General features: G+C 34.7%; 3 protein-coding genes across 3 annotated transcripts; 2 read left to right on the plus strand and 1 right to left on the minus strand.

Annotated features, from left to right (window-relative positions):
* Window positions 1–2,008: 2,008 nt before the first annotated feature.
* Window positions 2,009–5,840, plus strand: LOC106138404 (opsin-1). Its single transcript, XM_060954718.1, has 9 exons — window positions 2,009–2,142; window positions 2,238–2,406; window positions 3,239–3,359; window positions 3,457–3,574; window positions 3,670–3,883; window positions 4,107–4,254; window positions 4,343–4,453; window positions 4,622–4,788; window positions 5,282–5,840. The coding sequence occupies exons 2-9, from the start codon at window positions 2,264–2,266 to the stop codon at window positions 5,406–5,408; spliced, it is 1,149 nt and encodes a 382-aa protein (XP_060810701.1). The 5' UTR covers window positions 2,009–2,142; window positions 2,238–2,263; the 3' UTR covers window positions 5,409–5,840.
* Window positions 5,841–6,694: 854 nt separating this feature from the next.
* On the plus strand, window positions 6,695–12,066 carry LOC106138391 (cilium assembly protein DZIP1). Its single transcript, XM_060954724.1, has 9 exons — window positions 6,695–6,809; window positions 7,469–7,536; window positions 7,623–7,790; window positions 7,881–8,648; window positions 8,799–9,050; window positions 9,246–9,718; window positions 9,994–10,144; window positions 10,581–11,551; window positions 11,640–12,066. Exons 1-9 carry the CDS (start codon window positions 6,695–6,697, stop codon window positions 11,995–11,997), a joined length of 3,324 nt encoding a protein of 1,107 aa, XP_060810707.1. The 3' UTR covers window positions 11,998–12,066.
* Window positions 12,067–12,477: 411 nt separating this feature from the next.
* Window positions 12,478–16,763, minus strand: LOC106138401 (COMM domain-containing protein 2). Its single transcript, XM_013339540.2, has 5 exons — window positions 16,458–16,763; window positions 14,991–15,068; window positions 14,405–14,487; window positions 13,387–13,560; window positions 12,478–13,157 (listed from the first exon to the last, which is right to left on the minus strand). The coding sequence occupies exons 1-5, from the start codon at window positions 16,522–16,524 to the stop codon at window positions 12,849–12,851; spliced, it is 711 nt and encodes a 236-aa protein (XP_013194994.2). The 5' UTR covers window positions 16,525–16,763; the 3' UTR covers window positions 12,478–12,848.
* Window positions 16,764–17,919: the final 1,156 nt, after the last annotated feature.

The following is a 17,919-nucleotide window of genomic DNA, read 5'->3' on the forward strand; positions in this document are numbered from 1 at the left end:
TTAAAGAGGTTTACTACTATCGTTGTATTATTGGCGTTAATAAATAAATATTAAGTTGACACTTGATCTACATCTTCAAACAAACATGGGTATAGGTAGTGATATACAGCGTATGGAACTGACCTGTCAGTATTTAGCAACGCCCAGCAGCTCCCCTCTTAGAAAAATGACCGACGAAATTATAATTCCCATAAGTACGGAACATCATAAATATCACTTAGTTCTACACTTACGAGTTTCTAAGTTCACAACCTGCTATCAGACACTCTTAAGTCTTATTTAAAGCAGGAAAAAAGTACGTAATTGAAAATAATATTTTTCGTCACAGACGGTCCAGTACATTTTGTGTGAAAATTAACAAACATTGAACATCCACACATTTGTACTTTAAAGTAGGACCACTTTATATATTTCCAATGGATGTCGTAAAAGGCGACTAAGGAAAATGCTAACAAACTTGGGATTCTTGTAGGCGATGGGTTGCTAGATACCTGTCACTATTTAACTTTTAGTCGCCTTTTACGACATCCATGTTCGTTGTAATATTTGTTGTATTTTTTTTTAACCAAAGTTGATAACAGTTAAAATACCTATTAATAGTATGTTTACTAAAAACAACATTCTCTACCCATTGCTTTTAGTAAATTATGTTAAATCCAGTAAGTATTATTTTCATTTGGCTGCTTTGCGAACATAGAGCTGTTAATCCCATTATATGATACACCCCCCTTATTCTTATAAGCAACCTCATAACGTCGTTAGTAACGTAAGGTAATATAAAGGTAGGTAATGTAAGCACAGGGATGAACTGTATTACTATACATTTAAAAATATGACAGACTCCAAATTTGATATTTTGTATCTTTCATCACTAGCTCTAAAGGTTAAGTAAGATAATGAAGAATAGATTTAAAAATACTTTATTACTTTGCCGATACCAGTAGGTAACTTTAGTTTTCCCAAGTTCTTATCATTATGTATATCTTGTGCTGATAATTAGATCAGCAAATACACCTCGAAATTAACATATCCGTTTTAAAAATATATTGAAATTATTTTTAGGGTCTAATTTTACATACATACATATAGTCACGTCTATATCCCTTGCGGGGTAGACAGAGCCAACAATCTTGAAAAGACTGATAAGCCACGTTTAGCTTTTAGGTTGCTAACCCATCGCCTTCAAGAGAAATCCCAAGTTTATAAGCCTATTCCTTACTCATCTACTTAATTCACACGTTAAAACTAAAAATAAACCTACCTATGTAATCTACATAAATTTGCCAAAAAATGTTCTCAATTGGATTGTATTTAGTTTTTTTTTAATTTTTAACGTATGAATTAGGCGAATAAGGGAGACGCTTATTAACTTGGGATTCTTCTTGAAGGTGATGGGTTAGCAACCTATTTGAATCTCAATTCCATCATAAAACCATACATCTCTTAGCTCTTAGCCATACAGCCTTTTCTAGACTGTGGGTTCTGTCTTCCATGCAAGGGAAAAAGATGTGATGTGACTACCTATAGTAGGTATGTATGATTTTACAGGCTATAAGGTTTCCGGGAAATTATGAAAGTCGTCCTCCCAAGGGAGTCCGTCTTATCATGATATGGGAGTGTGTAGGCATATTGGGTACGATCAACTTACGCGACCCTTATTGATGAAGAACTTAGAACATGGATGTACTTACATAGCACACACATTCTTACATAGCCACAGTAAAAACACCCTGGGAGGAATCAAAACTGTAATTTAGAAAGGTACACACAAGAAGATACGGTGTTCATAACAAGGAACAGACCACATTTTTGTTCAACAGGTTTATTAAAAAAATTACTCTTGTACAGAAAACGCCTTCCCTGTAAAAGTAGGTAGCTAAAGTAGGTACGTAATGTATTCACCTTCTTAGATACTTATATCTCATTATGAATATTGATTTTGTTCATGACGCCGTCGCTAATCCTCAGTTTCTCCATATATAAGACACGGAAAACTTAAAGAAGACGAGTAGCCTCCGCCTCGGCAGTCCACCGCAACGCGGGATTGGTTAACTAAAGACTGGAGTAGTTCGGCATACGATTTTCTTCAGTATTTTTGGTAATAACCATCTCGGCGGCCCTACCCTATCCTGGACCTTATAAGTAAGAAAATACTTATTAGCTTAAAGTGTCAAAATGAGCTTTGAATTTAAGTGAAAAATTTACAGTGAACTAATTATACTTCCTTGGATCACCAGGTTAATCTGGCAGAGATCGTGTGAAGATGTCATTTGCAAGCTTAGATCCTGGACCCGGCGCGTCTGCGCTTCAGGCTTGGGGCGGACAGGTCGCTGCTTATGGTTCATCTAACCAGACAGTTGTTGACAAAGTGCCACCAGAACTACTGCATTTGGTTGACCCACACTGGTAAGCTTAGTTGGTCTGAAATAATAATAAGTATTTACTCCATATTGACTTATCAATATCAATACATCATCAATCATTAATATAAAAATGTTAGCACATTGAGTATAAGTAGAAATAGTACCTAACCGAGCATGAATTTAAAAAAAGTCTGTCTGTTTGTATATTTGTTTGTACACGCTAATCTCTGGAACTACTGAATTGAATGAAACTTTTTTTGTTGTATAGCTCTTATACCTGGTCAACATATAGGATATTATTTATTTTGGGATTTAGAACAGCTGATGTAGAACCATAATAGCTCAGCTAAACTATAGGAAATATCGAAAAGATGTCTTTACAAAAGTTCTACAGCCCGATGAGGATTTTCGAAGATCGAAGAAAATCGAAGATCTGGAACACCTGATGCGAAACCATTGTAGACTAGCTAAATCATCCGAATTATGGAATAGTCGTCTTAACGAAAGTTGTTTAACCTGATGAGCATTTCTTTTGGCGAAAAAAAAATTGGAAGATCTGGATCATGTGATGTGGTAACCAAAGGGACAAGTTACTCTGTAATATTTACAGAAATTATGTCTTAGCAAAAGTTGTATAATATATCGGTATTCATTAGAAACAAAAATACCAATCCTTTTTCTCTATGTAACATTAGTATACGGATTATGTGACAGTTTCGGGATATAATGGATTTTTGTTAATCTAAATTATATCCTACGTTGAAATTTATTTTGGTGAATTTGACTAAATGTAATATCCTTAACCTCCGTATTTCCAATAACGAGCAAACAGCTAGGGATACCGTTTTATTTATGCTTGATGTCATGTTATGCAGGTATCAGTTTCCTCCAATGAACCCATTATGGCACGGACTCTTGGGCTTTACTATTGGCGTCCTTGGTTTTGTCTCAATTACAGGCAACGGAATGGTCATCTATATCTTCACATCCACAAAGGTGAATTTATTTAAATATTCATTAATCTTGTTGTTTACTAACTTTGTCTCAATCCATGTAAGTAGTTTAACACTAATACATTTTTTCTTTATTTTAGAGTCTGAAGACACCCTCAAATTTGCTAGTAGTTAACTTGGCTTTTTCTGATTTCCTGATGATGTGCGCAATGTCTCCAGCTATGGTTATAAATTGTTACTACGAAACATGGGTGTTTGGTAAGTTTTTTGTAAAGATTTTCGCCAATTTGGTTTCCGCCAAAAAGATATTCTTTTAAATATTGATATATAATTTAAAAACGTAATATTTGTAGGTGCTCTAGCTTGTGAGCTATACGCTTGTGCTGGTTCATTATTTGGATGCGCTTCTATTTGGACAATGACCATGATCGCTTTCGACCGATACAATGTGATTGTGAAGGGTATTGCCGCCAAGCCTATGACCAACAACGGTGCTCTTCTGCGCATTTTAGGAATCTGGCTCTTTTCTCTGGCATGGACTCTCGCTCCATTCTTCGGATGGAACAGGTAAGTAAATCCTCAATCATTAATCGAGGCACCATTATTTGAGCTTTACCGTATAACCATTTCACTTAGTTGGTTTCTGACTCGTTAGTCTGGCGCCTTATAGTTTCGTTAAAGGGTTTCAAAAGATATCCAGTTATGCCGCCAGAGTGGTTCCTTTGAGCTCTCAGTGTAATGCGGCTATTTTGATTAAATAATTACTTATTTAACATGTGTCTTATTGCAGATATGTTCCTGAGGGCAACATGACAGCCTGCGGTACTGATTATTTGAGCAAAGACTGGTTCAACCGCAGCTACATCCTTATCTACTCAGTATTTTGCTACTTTATGCCCCTTCTGCTCATTATCTATTCTTATTTCTTCATTGTGCAGGCAAGTTTTTACTTATAATACGTTTTTTTTTTGTATAAACTTCTGTACATATTTAAGTCTTTAATAATCATCTGTTTATGATATTTAGGCTGTAGCTGCTCACGAGAAAGCCATGAGAGAACAGGCCAAAAAAATGAATGTTGCTTCACTGAGGTCTTCTGAAGCGGCGAATACAAGCGCAGAATGTAAATTAGCCAAGGTACACGACAAAATTGCAAATTAAAATATCTAACCATGTATAAATAAGTATTTTTGAATAGACATGTGGAATATAGTCACTGGTCACAGGCTTAAAAAAATATTTTATTATGCTTTTATGTTTTTACAGCTATCTGTTCCTAAATGCCGTATTTTTTGTTTACGTCAGGTGGCGTTAATGACCATTTCTTTATGGTTTATGGCCTGGACTCCATATTTGGTCATCAACTACACTGGCGTTTTCGAAAGCGCACCGATCAGTCCATTGGCTACCATTTGGGGCTCGCTTTTCGCCAAGGCTAACGCTGTATACAATCCTATTGTATATGGCATCAGGTTAGTAAAGTTTGTGACCGCTTGATTTTGTTAGGATCAAACAAACATCTAATCGTCACAGAACCCCCTATGAAAAAAAAAAGATCTAAGTTATAAGGGTCAGAATTTATATACCTATATCCAATTCAATTAATCCGTCCAAATTTCTCATAAGTTTGGTAGTTATAAGTAAATACATTCATACATACATATAGTAACATCTACTTATATCCCTTGCAGGGTTGACAGAGCCAAAAGTCTTGAAAAGACTGATAGGCCACGTTCCGCTATTTGGCTTAATGATAGAATTGAGATTCAAATAGTGACAGGTTGCTAGCCTATCGCCTAAAAAAATAATCTTAAGTTTATAAGCCTATCCCTTAGTCGCCTTTTAAGACATCCATGGGAAAGAGATGAAGAGGTCCTTCTTTTTCCCACACTTTTTCTTTTGAACCACACGGCACTTATATTATTAGTTATAAGTACTTACCTCTATTCAATGTTATCGGTACAGCCACCCCAAATATCGCGCGGAGCTGTACAAGAAGTTCCCATCGCTGTCGTGCCAAGCGTCGCCCGAAGAAACAGGTTCGGTGGCGTCGGGCACCACCGCCGTCTCGGAGGAGAAGCCCGCTGCATAAACATGAGTGCCTTTACTCTGTTACGCTCGACAGAATCGAAAACGGCCTAGCTAATCGGACACATGAATCTGCCAAAGCGATTATTTATTTTTATACGCAAACATTTACATTTGTACGATTTTTAAACTCGAACACAGAGCGTGTGCTGGTTGCAAAATATTCAGGCGGTAGAAGATTTTTTTTTAAAAATTAATACCTGCGTATTTTGAGTTCACGTTTTGTGTATCGAGTTGAACGGTGCACACTTTTCTTATACCTGACACGCTTGATGGGTCGGCGACATATAAAAATACATAAAAAAATATATATTTATACTTTACCGCAATATGTCGCTAGACCACACCCCATCCATGAGACTGCTCCTATAGATGTAGGTAATTCGACGGATTCTTACGACAAACGAATGCTTTGTATCTCGGACCAATAAAAATAATCAAGCAAAATGGTTCATGACCATAAACATGTGTTTGCTTTTTATTGCCTCACGATTTCAGCGATTCCAAGAGCCGTTATTAGCGGGCCAGCTTCCATGGGAAGTAATGTTTACATACCTACATACGAGTATAAATTTAAATGTGCTATGAAAGCTTTATCTTTGATACTCCACACAACACCGTAAAGATTATTTTAGTTCTTTAAGTTGTCCCCTAGAGGGCGCTGTAATTAATTTAACTCTAAAATTTTCGTGACGTCATGGCAGCAGAAGATCAAGAGCCACTAACATATGTACTAACATACAAGATGCATACAAGTCAAAATCATAACCCGCCTTTTTGGATATGGAACCATAGAAATCTAAAATTTTTGTGTGTAGGCACATTCGTCTAGTGCAAGCTTTCATGTAGAGAAGAATAAACGTAGGATATGGCAGCTGCTTATGTATCCGTCCGTGCAGATTGCAGAAGTCAATCACGGGAAAGGCTAATAGATTTGGGATTATACCTAACCTGCCATATATGGGTTATAAGTAATCGGAAAAATAACTGTAGTCTTATTCTGATTTTTATGACTCTGATTCTACCCCAAGAGACCCAACCTACTCGGGAGGATACCCGTTTGTTAGCTTTATAACAGATTTTCTTTAACTATTTGACGAGGGAACTACTTTAGATCCCGGTACGTTACCTCTACTACCTAAATACTTGACAGCCTAAGCTTGTTGCTAGGCAACACGATAATACAACAATCATCAAGTCGAGAACCAAACTATTGAGCAATTTTTCTATCAAATGTGACTTTTGTTTTTTGTTATGTAGTGCAGTAGGAAATATTTAACTGAACAGACTATGGCTGGAAAAACTTCATACGAACTACATCACAATTTCCCAAAATTAGCAGACGAGTCAGGATTTGCGTTTAGTATACACCGTCCGCGAGCACACGTAGACTGGAATAAAATTAGTAAGTACCTACTAGGTACACCATAAATATTTTTATTTCCAACTTGATGCTTCCTTACATTTAAACTTAGCTGATAGAACTTTTAAATTTTACAATCTATTCAGTTACCCATTATCTACATCTTGTCTATTACTAAAACTTACTACTAAATCTTTATCTTATTTCATTTTTCGTTAGTCTATTTGTTCTTACTGTATGTTCAGAAATAACAGTAGTCCAGTGGATCTCTGTGCCAAATTTCGTCAAAATTCTGCATTTTTTAATTATATTCCTTGCAAAGAAAGATAAATATATACATACATACATATATTTTCTCATACGAGAGAGAACATACATACATACATATAGTCACGTCTATATCCCTTGCGGGGTAGACAGAGCCAATAGTCCCGAAAAGACTGAATGGCCACATTCAGCTGCTCTGCTTAATGATGGAATTGAGATCCAAATAGTGACAGGTTGCAAGCCCATCGCCTAAAAAAAAGGATCGCAATTTTATAAGCCTATCCCTTAGTCGCCTTTTACGACATCCATGGGAAAGAGATGGAGTGGTCCTATTCTTTTTCGTATTGGTGCCGGGAACCACACGGCACGAGAGAGAATACTCATCATATTCTCTCTATGTGTTTTTAAATATTAAATTAAAAAAAATATTACAGGATTAATAGATATCGATAGCCTGATAAGAGAAAGAAAATTTACTCTCATAGAACAACATGTAAGCGATGTAAGTACTGTATTTTCTAATCTTACTAAAATTTGGTAAGCTTATACATTATAAGTAAGATATAATTGTAGTATACCTTTGTTTAGATACTGAACTGCGTATTGGAATCGGAATTTGATGTTAGAATTCTGAATGATGGGGTTTTGAAGATGTTCCGGCTAGCGCAATTGGCGGTTGAATATCAACAGTTTTGTCGCCAGTACCTTGACAGAAGTGTGTATGTGCTAAAAGAGGAAATTTCGTCGCTAATACAGGTATCACTGACAGAAACTTTGATAGTAATATAGCAGAACTACCCTATTTTTAACTATAATAATATTTTTTTTTTAATTTAATTATTGCAGGAACTCGAATTTACCAAAAAAGATCTTCGCGAGAAAGATGATGAAATAAGAAAACTTAAAAGAAAAGCTAAACCAACTTATAGAACTATGCCGTACGGAAATGAAAATATAGCAGCCATGATTTTAAAAACACTGTCGCAGAAAAATGAGTTATTTCCGTCTACATCAAACGGTGATATGTACCAATATAATAAGTGTAGTTATTGTGATAAAGTTTTTTTAAACCAATTATATTTAAAAAGTCATATTGCTAGACGCCACGAAAATGCTGTAATACCACAAAGAGAAATTCCAGAAAATATGAGTAATGAGATAAGGTTAAGTGAAGAAATAACTGAACTTAAGAATAAATTGAAGGAAATGGAATCATTTATAAATGAAAACAAACGGTTCAATCAAAATGTTATAACGAATCCATCTACTGACAACACTGTCCAAAGCACAGCAACCAAATCGGATGATGCCAAGGTCACTACAAATCTTATACAAAACAATATGCACAAAAAGACGAAGGACGCCGAAGTATCTACTAATAACGAAGATTATTTACTTGACAAAATAGAAGAATGGAAGAAGGAAGAGCATGAAAAATACCAACAAGAAATATCCATTTTGCGAAACCAAATTTTAGAAACAATCAATTCCTTAAAAGATAGAGAAATCAAGTCGACTAATCAAACTGAAGCTAACGTTATTGATTTACTACATAAAACAATACGTGAGCAAGGAGCAGAAATTATGGCATTGAAAAATGAATTGAATCATTCTGTAAGTATTTTTCACAGGCAATAGGTATCTAAATAAATAAATAAAATGTTATACGGGACATACTACAGAGATTAGCCTCGAAGTAATTAAGTAAGAAGTTGATAATATGCAATACGCGACAATACGAAAACGTTAATTTTATTGTTCCAGAAAGCAAAGTCAGATAATGAAAATGTACAACTACGTAAAGAAGCAGAAGAGCAATTGGCACATTGGACAAAACAATTAGAAGCTCAATCAAAGCAACAAGATTTATTGTTACATAAACTAAACGATGTCGCAAAAAAAGCTCAAGAGACACGACAACAAGCTGAAAGAGAAAAATCAAGAGCGAAATATTTGGAAAATATTTTGCGTGAAAATATTCGTAATAAAGAAAATGAAGATCATAATGATGAAGTGGTATACCATTTTCTTATTGTTGAGTAGTTTCATCGAGAAATAGTCGCCCACAGATTTATTTCCTCCTCGCGTAGTTTAAATTGTGCATTTAATGTAAAACTATTATTTTTCGATGTCCCAATTAAATCCCTATTAAATTGGTATAACTGCAAAAAATACTTTTATGGTTGTAGCGTTCTTTTTTTTATTTCACAGATCACAATGACCGAAAAACGCATAATAAGCCAAAAAACAAAACAGCCACAAGGTACCACTTCTTTAAGTAAGAAGCAATCTCATCCTAAACAAGATGCCACTCCAAAATACAAAACTGTATCAGATCGTAAAACACTTGAAATACTTCATCAAAAAGCACAAGAACTTCTAAATTTAGAAACAATTAGTTCTAGTTCTTCTGATACGTCAAGTGAAGATCGAATGGCAGAAATAATAAAACTACAAGTAGCAAATAATCATAAACCAGTAAAATTACCAGATAATAGTAAACCAAATTACAAACAAAACAAGATTATTCAAGAGCAACGAAACAAAGATCATTTGAATGAACAAGAACAATTACAAGATTTGAAATCAAAAGATTCTCAAAAATACAAAGACAAAAAATTTAAAACCAAGAAATCGCAGGCACCTAATAAAGATACAAATGGCCACATACAAGTTCAAAGAAGGTAATCCAAATTAAATAATGTAGGAATGTTAGTTTTACTTAGGATTAGGATATTATGCCCAATTTAAAACTTAGACCGAGTTTTAAATGTAAGGGTATGTTAACTATATAATAAACGTACCCCGAGCTCCACTCCACAGAGATGAAATCAACCTTTACCTTGCGCCAGGAGGATGATGACGCTGCCGCTTAGCACTTGAGATACTTACAATCAATTTATTATTAAGCGTAGTTCAGGTGTTTTATTCTGCAGCTAAAAAACTAATTTATTTTTAGTCCAATGAAAGTTGTGAGGGCAAAAATAACAGAAGAAGTAAATAATCGGATAGTGTCAGCAGGAATGGATCCTCTCAAGCTAAGACTTCCTAAAAATGTCTTCCATAAACAGAGACTCGTGTTACAACAACAACAAGATCAAAAAGCTAAGGTAAATAAAATTATTATTTTTTTAGGCGATGGACTAGCAACCTGTCACTATTCGAATCTCAATTCTATCATTAAGCTAAACAGCTGAATGTTATGCCTATCAGTTTATTCAAAACAGTAGGCTCTGTCTACTCCCCAAGGAATGTAAACGTGACTGTATGTATGTATGTAAATAAAGGGATTGCTTTAATTTTATCGGTACTGCTTTGTATTTAAGCAAATGCTTATATAAAAAATATATTAATATATAGTGAGTAATTAGTACTTATCCATTATTATACAACTAGTTATATGCTTCAAGTAATCAAAAACTACTTAAAAACATGTGGCTATATTCAGAAGAAGGTTTAAAACGTTGGAAATAATGTTATTAAATGAAATTTTTTTACTGATGAAAATTTAATGGGACTTTTAATTGTATAAATTGTATTTTACAGAAAAACCCTATGCGTGAGAAAATAAAACATTCCATTTTAGCATATTTGGATTCAGCAGTATCAAATACAAACATTTCAATACCAGATACCGTTTCTCCAAATAAAGAATCCAGGTCATTAAGTTTGAGATCAGTTCTGTCGAATGTTAAAAGTAAGGCTCTATCTTTAGTAAAGTCCAATGATATTTACATAAAAACTAACCAAAAAATACCACAGTTAGAGACGGCTTCACGAGACACTCTAAATGTAGAAGTAACCAAAAGAGCTTTAGACCTATTGAATACACCTCCAGGATCAATACATTCAAGTCCTGAGATAAACAAACAAAGCCCCAAAAAGGAAAACAATGAATTAAGACGATTTAGTAATCCTCTCAGCCATGATACACATAAATCTGGAGTGAATTCTGAGAAAGATAAGAATAAAAAAAGACTCAAGGTGAGTAAAAGTATAGTACATGATGACACCAGCAGCGATTCGATGAAAAGTAATCATGAGTACTTTAGAACAAGCCAGCAAGTTTCAAAATCGATAGATAATTTAATTAAATCACCTGCTCGGAGACCTGCATCTGCTGAAGTGGATTATAATCATGGTTTAAAAAAATATATAAAAGATAATGATGACATTGTTTTAACTCGAACTCAATCTGCTTTAAACGTATCTAATATAACAGATAATAACCTATATGACATGGATGATATAAAATCAATAAAAGAAGAACATAATTTAAAACGACAGACTTCAGATGAGAATATGCAAAGTAACACAAAACAAACTAAAAGTGTCTTAAAAAATGCGTCTTCAACATCTTCTTTAAATAAAAAGAAAGTGTTATTTGATATGGATGCAATACAAATGAAGTCCGTAAGTGCATCACCTTCTCAGAGTATTACTGAGAAAAACGATGACAATGAAAAGTACGAGTTGGGTCTAATTAATCTGGATGGCGAAGAATGGGATATATCGAGGTTTGTATACCAATATAGAAAGTTTAATTTCGCAAATTTATATATTTGAAAATAACGCAATCGTATCTTTTCTTTTAATCTGTTACAGCATAGAGAACGAGCCACTAAAAAACGACACCAAAATTCAAGTTAACAATCGAACCAGTCCGAAAATAGCTGAATTGAAGCAAAGTATTGAGTCCCAATTGGCGCGGCGTAATGAAACGCCTTCAACAGTGCGCATTGGGGGGGTTGACATAACTGGACCCATGGTAAGGGTCGCCTCGAGCATTGGCGGCAGTAACACTAGTCTAGGCAGTTCAATATTAGACGACTCCGATGGTATTCCAGTACCGAGCACTAGAACTCTAGTGAAACCAAAAAAAAATGTAGAAAAAGAAGATAGCGAAGTGGATATATCTGATTTTAGTATTGATGGGATAAGAAATAAGAATGGATCATTTTAAGTAAGAATACTGTATAAGTTTCCACATTATGTATTCCACTATTTTTGTAAAAGTCGCGGTTTTTATACCTACCAGGTTTTGTAATTAAACTTTTTAAACACTGTCATACTTTTTATTTCCAAATTGAAAATCACCTACTTCAAAAAGGGTTATTGCTTTTTTCGAAATAATACAATCATGTGCGTGGTGCTGAGCCATTGACTCCAAGGTAGGTACTCACCGACCTGACTACCGTACTATCGTATTCACAGGTAGTTTTATTTGGGATAAAATCGGCGTTTCGTCAGTATAACAAGTCGAAAGAAAAAATTCAACGGTTCGACTATCGAACCACTGGTAGGACTATAGATAGAATAAAGGCACTTTGCCACGCAACCATAGAACCTCGCGGACATACGGCTTTTTGCCGGAATGTCCCGTCGGTTCCTTGAGCGCATTTCATTGAACACCCATTTCCTGATAATAAAGTCAAGCCACAAAAACATTTTCGTGAAAAAAGTCGAGCCGTACGGGCTATATTGCTTGGCTTGTGCAATTCATTGGCATAATGGTGTGACTTCGTATCGGTCGTAAACCGTAAATCTATAAACACTAAATAATATACAGAAAATTTGCGAAGAGATAGAATAGAGGTCTTCTGTGATTTTTTCCAAAATAAAATCTCAGGACCAATTTATAGAAATTTGCGAAGAGATAGAACAGTGGTCTTCTATAAAGATAAAATCTCAAATACATTGTCCTTGTGCAATTTATTCATTGATAGCTCTAGTCAATATAAAACATTCATAATATTTATACATGTATTTACTTAAACTAAAATAAGATAATGTTACCAAAAAATCTACTGCTGATTATAAAACTCTTTGCACTTTTCGAACATGCTGACTCTTTGATTCTTTTAATGCTTGCTCCAACACATTGGTCATATTAATTAAATTTGGTAAATCACACTGCAGCAAGTGATGACTTATAATATTCTGACAATGGCTAGATGTCTTAGCTTCTTGAATACTAGAATTTATATGCACTGGAGATATAGCATTCATATCATTGGCTATATTATATATTTGTTCGGTTTGACCAAAGTTTTTCGGTGTAGTGACCGTAAAATTCATGCTTATCATTGGTTTGATTTCTTCCATGCAACTTTTTGTCGCAACCTGAAAAAAAAAACAGTTTTAATCAATAAATAAGTCCCTTGAAACAGATACAAAGGAAGGAAACTGTGATGTGCTCAGACGTGGACGCCTGGCCTCGCAGAATGAAGGATACCACACACTAAGATGAGAGAGAATGCTTAGAAGACTACCAATATTGTTGTTTGATGACACTCATTTTAGCTGAGAAATAGAAGTCGTCAACTTTTCTAAGAAGTGGTTATTTTCTAACCTGAACTTCAAATCTCCAAGTGAAATCTTGATAGCTAGGCTCTCTCTGCTGCAGTAGGCTCAAGCTACTTGAAATCTCCGCATTCTTAGCGGAATACAACTTGACCAGAACATCTTGCTGTTCTTCTGAGAAACCCGCTATACCCAACGAAGATTTGAAATCTGGTTCTGACAACTGAAAAATATGAAATTTTTAAAGTTCATACAGTTTCGCAATTAAAAACGATATATGGAACGCTTTCAAAATCCACGTTCGTAGCTGATCTTTGGTAACCAGATAAGAACATTGTTATATTTTTTTTTCTTAATAACGCATGTGTGTAGCATAGCGGGCCAGAAGCAGGGCGGAAGACACACTGGATGCAATGATAGTTTTAGAGATTTTAAAACAGTTTCAAGGCACGCGTGCACAATCGTAATCGTTTTGGATGATTTGTGCTGCTCTCTGCGACCTCCCTGCCCCAGGCGCCTGTTCGCTTTAATACAAATCGCTTTAAGACTGACTGTCAGTTGTTCTTCTGACATAACGGCTGTGGGTCAGTAGGGAGGACTGTTTAAAAGCGGGCCCGCGGTAGTTGTTATATAAAGATAATTATGAAGAAACAGAAGGGGTTCGTTTCTGGAGTATTAAAACATCAAAACATGTTACTGAAAATTTATGTTGGTAATGTAATTTATAGTGCCCTGTGGTTCACGCCCAGCACTCTAGAATAGGACCACGCCATCTCATTTTTCTATGATATCGTAAAAGGCCATTAAAGGAGGCACACACATTTATCTAGTGCAGCTTTTACCATGATCGAATACGGGTTAGGTTCGCGGTACGCCTGCAGAGGTCAGATTGGAGTTGCTTCGTGTAGAAATCCTGAATTACCCAATCAGGATCATAGGCGCACTCCAGGCTTCTCCAGAGAGAAGTAACTGGGATTGAAGCCAGGATGAAGTAAAAGGCATCATTTATCATTAACAATATATAAAATTGGAATTGAATGAAACTCTTGGAATTTAAAACTACTTACTTTGTGTTTGCATGCCTCCACGATGAGATAAAGTAAAGCATGTACAAGATTCTGTACAGCTACAACCGACACACCAAGTTTCTCTGAAATAAAAGTGAGCTGTCCATTATGGGGTAGACAGAGCCGAAAATCTTGAAAAGACTGAAAAAAAAATTTCAGCTGTATGGCCCAACAATAGGATTAAGATTCAAATAGTGACAGGTTACTTGCCCATCGCCCAAAAAATCCCATGTTTATTATTCTTTCCTTTGATTGAGTCTTACAATCTGTAGGGGAAGAGAAGCAGCTGGACCATAACATATCTTTTCTTCGCTACAAGGTCAACATGGAAGCTCATTGTTTTATCTACATGATAATTGTGCATCTCAAAGATTTGAATTTGAATTTCATAAAAATATAAATCGAGGAAGCTATTTAATTGACTGACTAACATATCAGTGCACTAAGAGAGCCCTTCAGTTTAAACATTTAAAGATAATTTGTAAACTGGATAATAATGGCCCTTTTCTAGCCTCCCTTTGACTAGGATATCAAAATTTCAATGCTCCAAGTGAAAAGGTTAATAAACAATAATAAGTATACATACCAGCTGCTATACCATATTTTTTTTCATTTATTCCGTTGTTCAAATAGTCTATGGCAAGTTTACAAAAATCAATTAACACTGAAACAGAAATAATAGAAAAATTTACCAAAAATGTGAAACATGTTAAGTGCTTCCTTCTGATTCATAAGGTTTCAGATTTGATCCACAGCCAAGTCAAGATTTCATATCATCTTTTTCAGATTGATGTAGGTCATGGATGTTTGTTGTAAATTTCCCTCAAGGCTGCTTTTACTAATTATGGTTTTTCATGTAGTCTGAGGTTTTCCCAGCTACTCTCTATTTGATAAGATAAAGAATGAGCTCTACTTCTGTAGAGCTGAACTGGGAACATTATAGTAAACATTTTGTCTCTGAGCATGCATGAGCATGCACAAGTGCATGTGCAGCAAGTATGTACATCAAAATCTAAACTCTCAGAGCAAAAAGGTTAAACAAAATAAACATTATACATTAAATATTGCACTAAAACCTCCAGGGATATTTGAGTGGCTCATGTGATTTGCTCTACAATCTCCTCTAAAGAGCCCATCATTCCTGTATCAAAGTGGTGAAGAACATGTTGGCTCCAATGAAGAAATAACAAATATTCTAGAGTGAAAGCTCGCTGTTAGACAATATTGATAGGAATATTAATAATAGAGGTTAAGCTAAAAACACTCTCAATTAAACAAGAATGTTCTTAGCTGACCCTTTGGTCTAAAAAAGAGATGTGTTGTAAGTAAGCCTGTCTGGGTGTGTGTGTGTGTGTGTGTGTGTGTATGATGATCGATTGACAACTTAATCAAGAGTGCCCAAAATTTTACAACAAAATTTTCCCATGGAATAAGTGTAGAGAATAAACCTAATTTTTATTAGGATAAAAATTAAAACACCCATGACACACATCTAATTTCCCTTTAAAAAGTAAGAAATAATATACGAAATTCAATCTTAAGACCTTAGTATGTATTAATTAATAATTTCAAAGAAATATGTTACATTGGGGGACCCCTAGAAACCAAAAATAATATTAAAAACGAATTTAACCAACTAAGCAATTTACTTTAACTTTAACACAAAAAATATACTATAAGTTTTGGGTCAAACACTAAATAGGTAGGCATACCATACTTTTCAAAAAAAATCGTACGACAAATAATATGAGTGCTCCCCCAACGCAACATATTTCTAAAAAGATATTATTTAATAAATACTAAGGTGGTGCTTACCTCATTTTTATTTTTTGGATATACATATTTTTGATTATACTTGATGTATCTTTTATTTACTTTTTAAAAGGGAAATTTAATGTGCTCGGGGGTTTTGTTAATTTTTATTTAATATAATACCAAAGTGCAATTCAAACACTGTCTATTGTTTACATAACTTTCCGATACTCTGACCCTGACTAGTCTTGCACATTTGTTAAGAAAATGTTATCAAAATTATAGTAACAAAAAGAAATACCTTGTGTTGAATGTTTCTGAAGTAAACTCAAGTGGTCTTTTTGAAGTTCACTTAAAAATATAATCATTTTTATCGCATGTATGTGTATAAAAAATGGGAATAAATTATCAGCGCGTAATATTTCTTTAAATAGTTATGTTATAAACTTTATTTCGCCGATTTATAAACCTCAGACCAAATTATAAAAACACACTTCCTCAGTGTTACATATCACAGTTCCAAAATAAAATAAGAATCATGAAAATAACAAAAGCCAATAGATCTCTATTTAGTTTGTGGGTGAACCGGTCGCCGGTCGTCTGTTTAGTCATTAGTCAAAAATGTCAAATCCACGTCAAAATGCCAGTTTGAGTGATTTGACAGCTAACGCCATTATTCTAAACAAGCTCAAAAACTCATTTTGACATTGACTGAAATACAGTCAAAAGTGTTGCCTTCATCATCAACAACTTAGAAAGAAAGAAAGAAAAATCTTTATTTGGCGCAAGATGTGACATTACATTTTCATTCATAAACATAGAAATAAAAAATAAAAAAAATACATGATGCGACCAAAAGGGTTTCCACTCAGCATATGCATGTGTATGATGAGGTTACACAATGCGCTGTTCAGTGGAACCTAGTACAGAGGCTTTGCCATTCAATATGAAGGATACATATTAAAAATATCAACACAAAATAACAAGAAGACAGCAGTGCTAGGGAGTTAATATATGTTGAGTATGAGCGTGAGTGTAACTATGTTCTTATTGTTGAAGCAAAGTAGACAAAAGGTAGGCAGAAGGAAACTACAGAAAAATGCAAAGGGTATGCAAAGGTTTGCTGTTTTGTATTAGATTGAGATTGTAGTAAATAACTTTTCAGTTTATCTTTGAAGTGTGATACCGTAGTGCTTTTGAGTAAATCAAGGCAAGAGTGAACTGATCCTTACAAATAATCCCCAGTTAGTGAGCGCACATTAAAAGAGGTGACAGACATAACAGTAAGAGTGGAACATTTAACCACAGATTTAAAATCATTACTAAGTCTTTGATTCTTACTCATTACCAACACAACCAACTTTCTGTTTAATTAATACGTAACGCGAGCGATAATTCGCGCTCAACCACCACAAAAATAAAATCCTCTGCCAGGCTAAGTTTATGCGCTAAGAAACATGATTAGAAATCACTGACCTCAATTTTTCACTGGCCTGTTCCATTAGCACAATTCAAACAAAATACTTTTTTTTACTCATAGACAGAAAATCTGGTCATTTTAAAGGGGTTTTTTACTGAAACTTCTTGCATCTGACTCTTATGATTTGATAGATTAGACTCATAGTCTTAACTTTGGCACGCTGGCCACGCCTATTTTAGATTTCTATTATGTTTACATTTGGTGTTAAAAGCGCGTTTGCTTTATGACGCCCTGTCCCTGTCTGTCACCTACTTATTACGCCAACATTGCAAGATTTTGAAGC

This window comes from Amyelois transitella, chromosome 4 (assembly GCF_032362555.1).
Source record: "Amyelois transitella isolate CPQ chromosome 4, ilAmyTran1.1, whole genome shotgun sequence".
NCBI lineage: Eukaryota > Metazoa > Arthropoda > Insecta > Lepidoptera > Pyralidae > Amyelois > Amyelois transitella.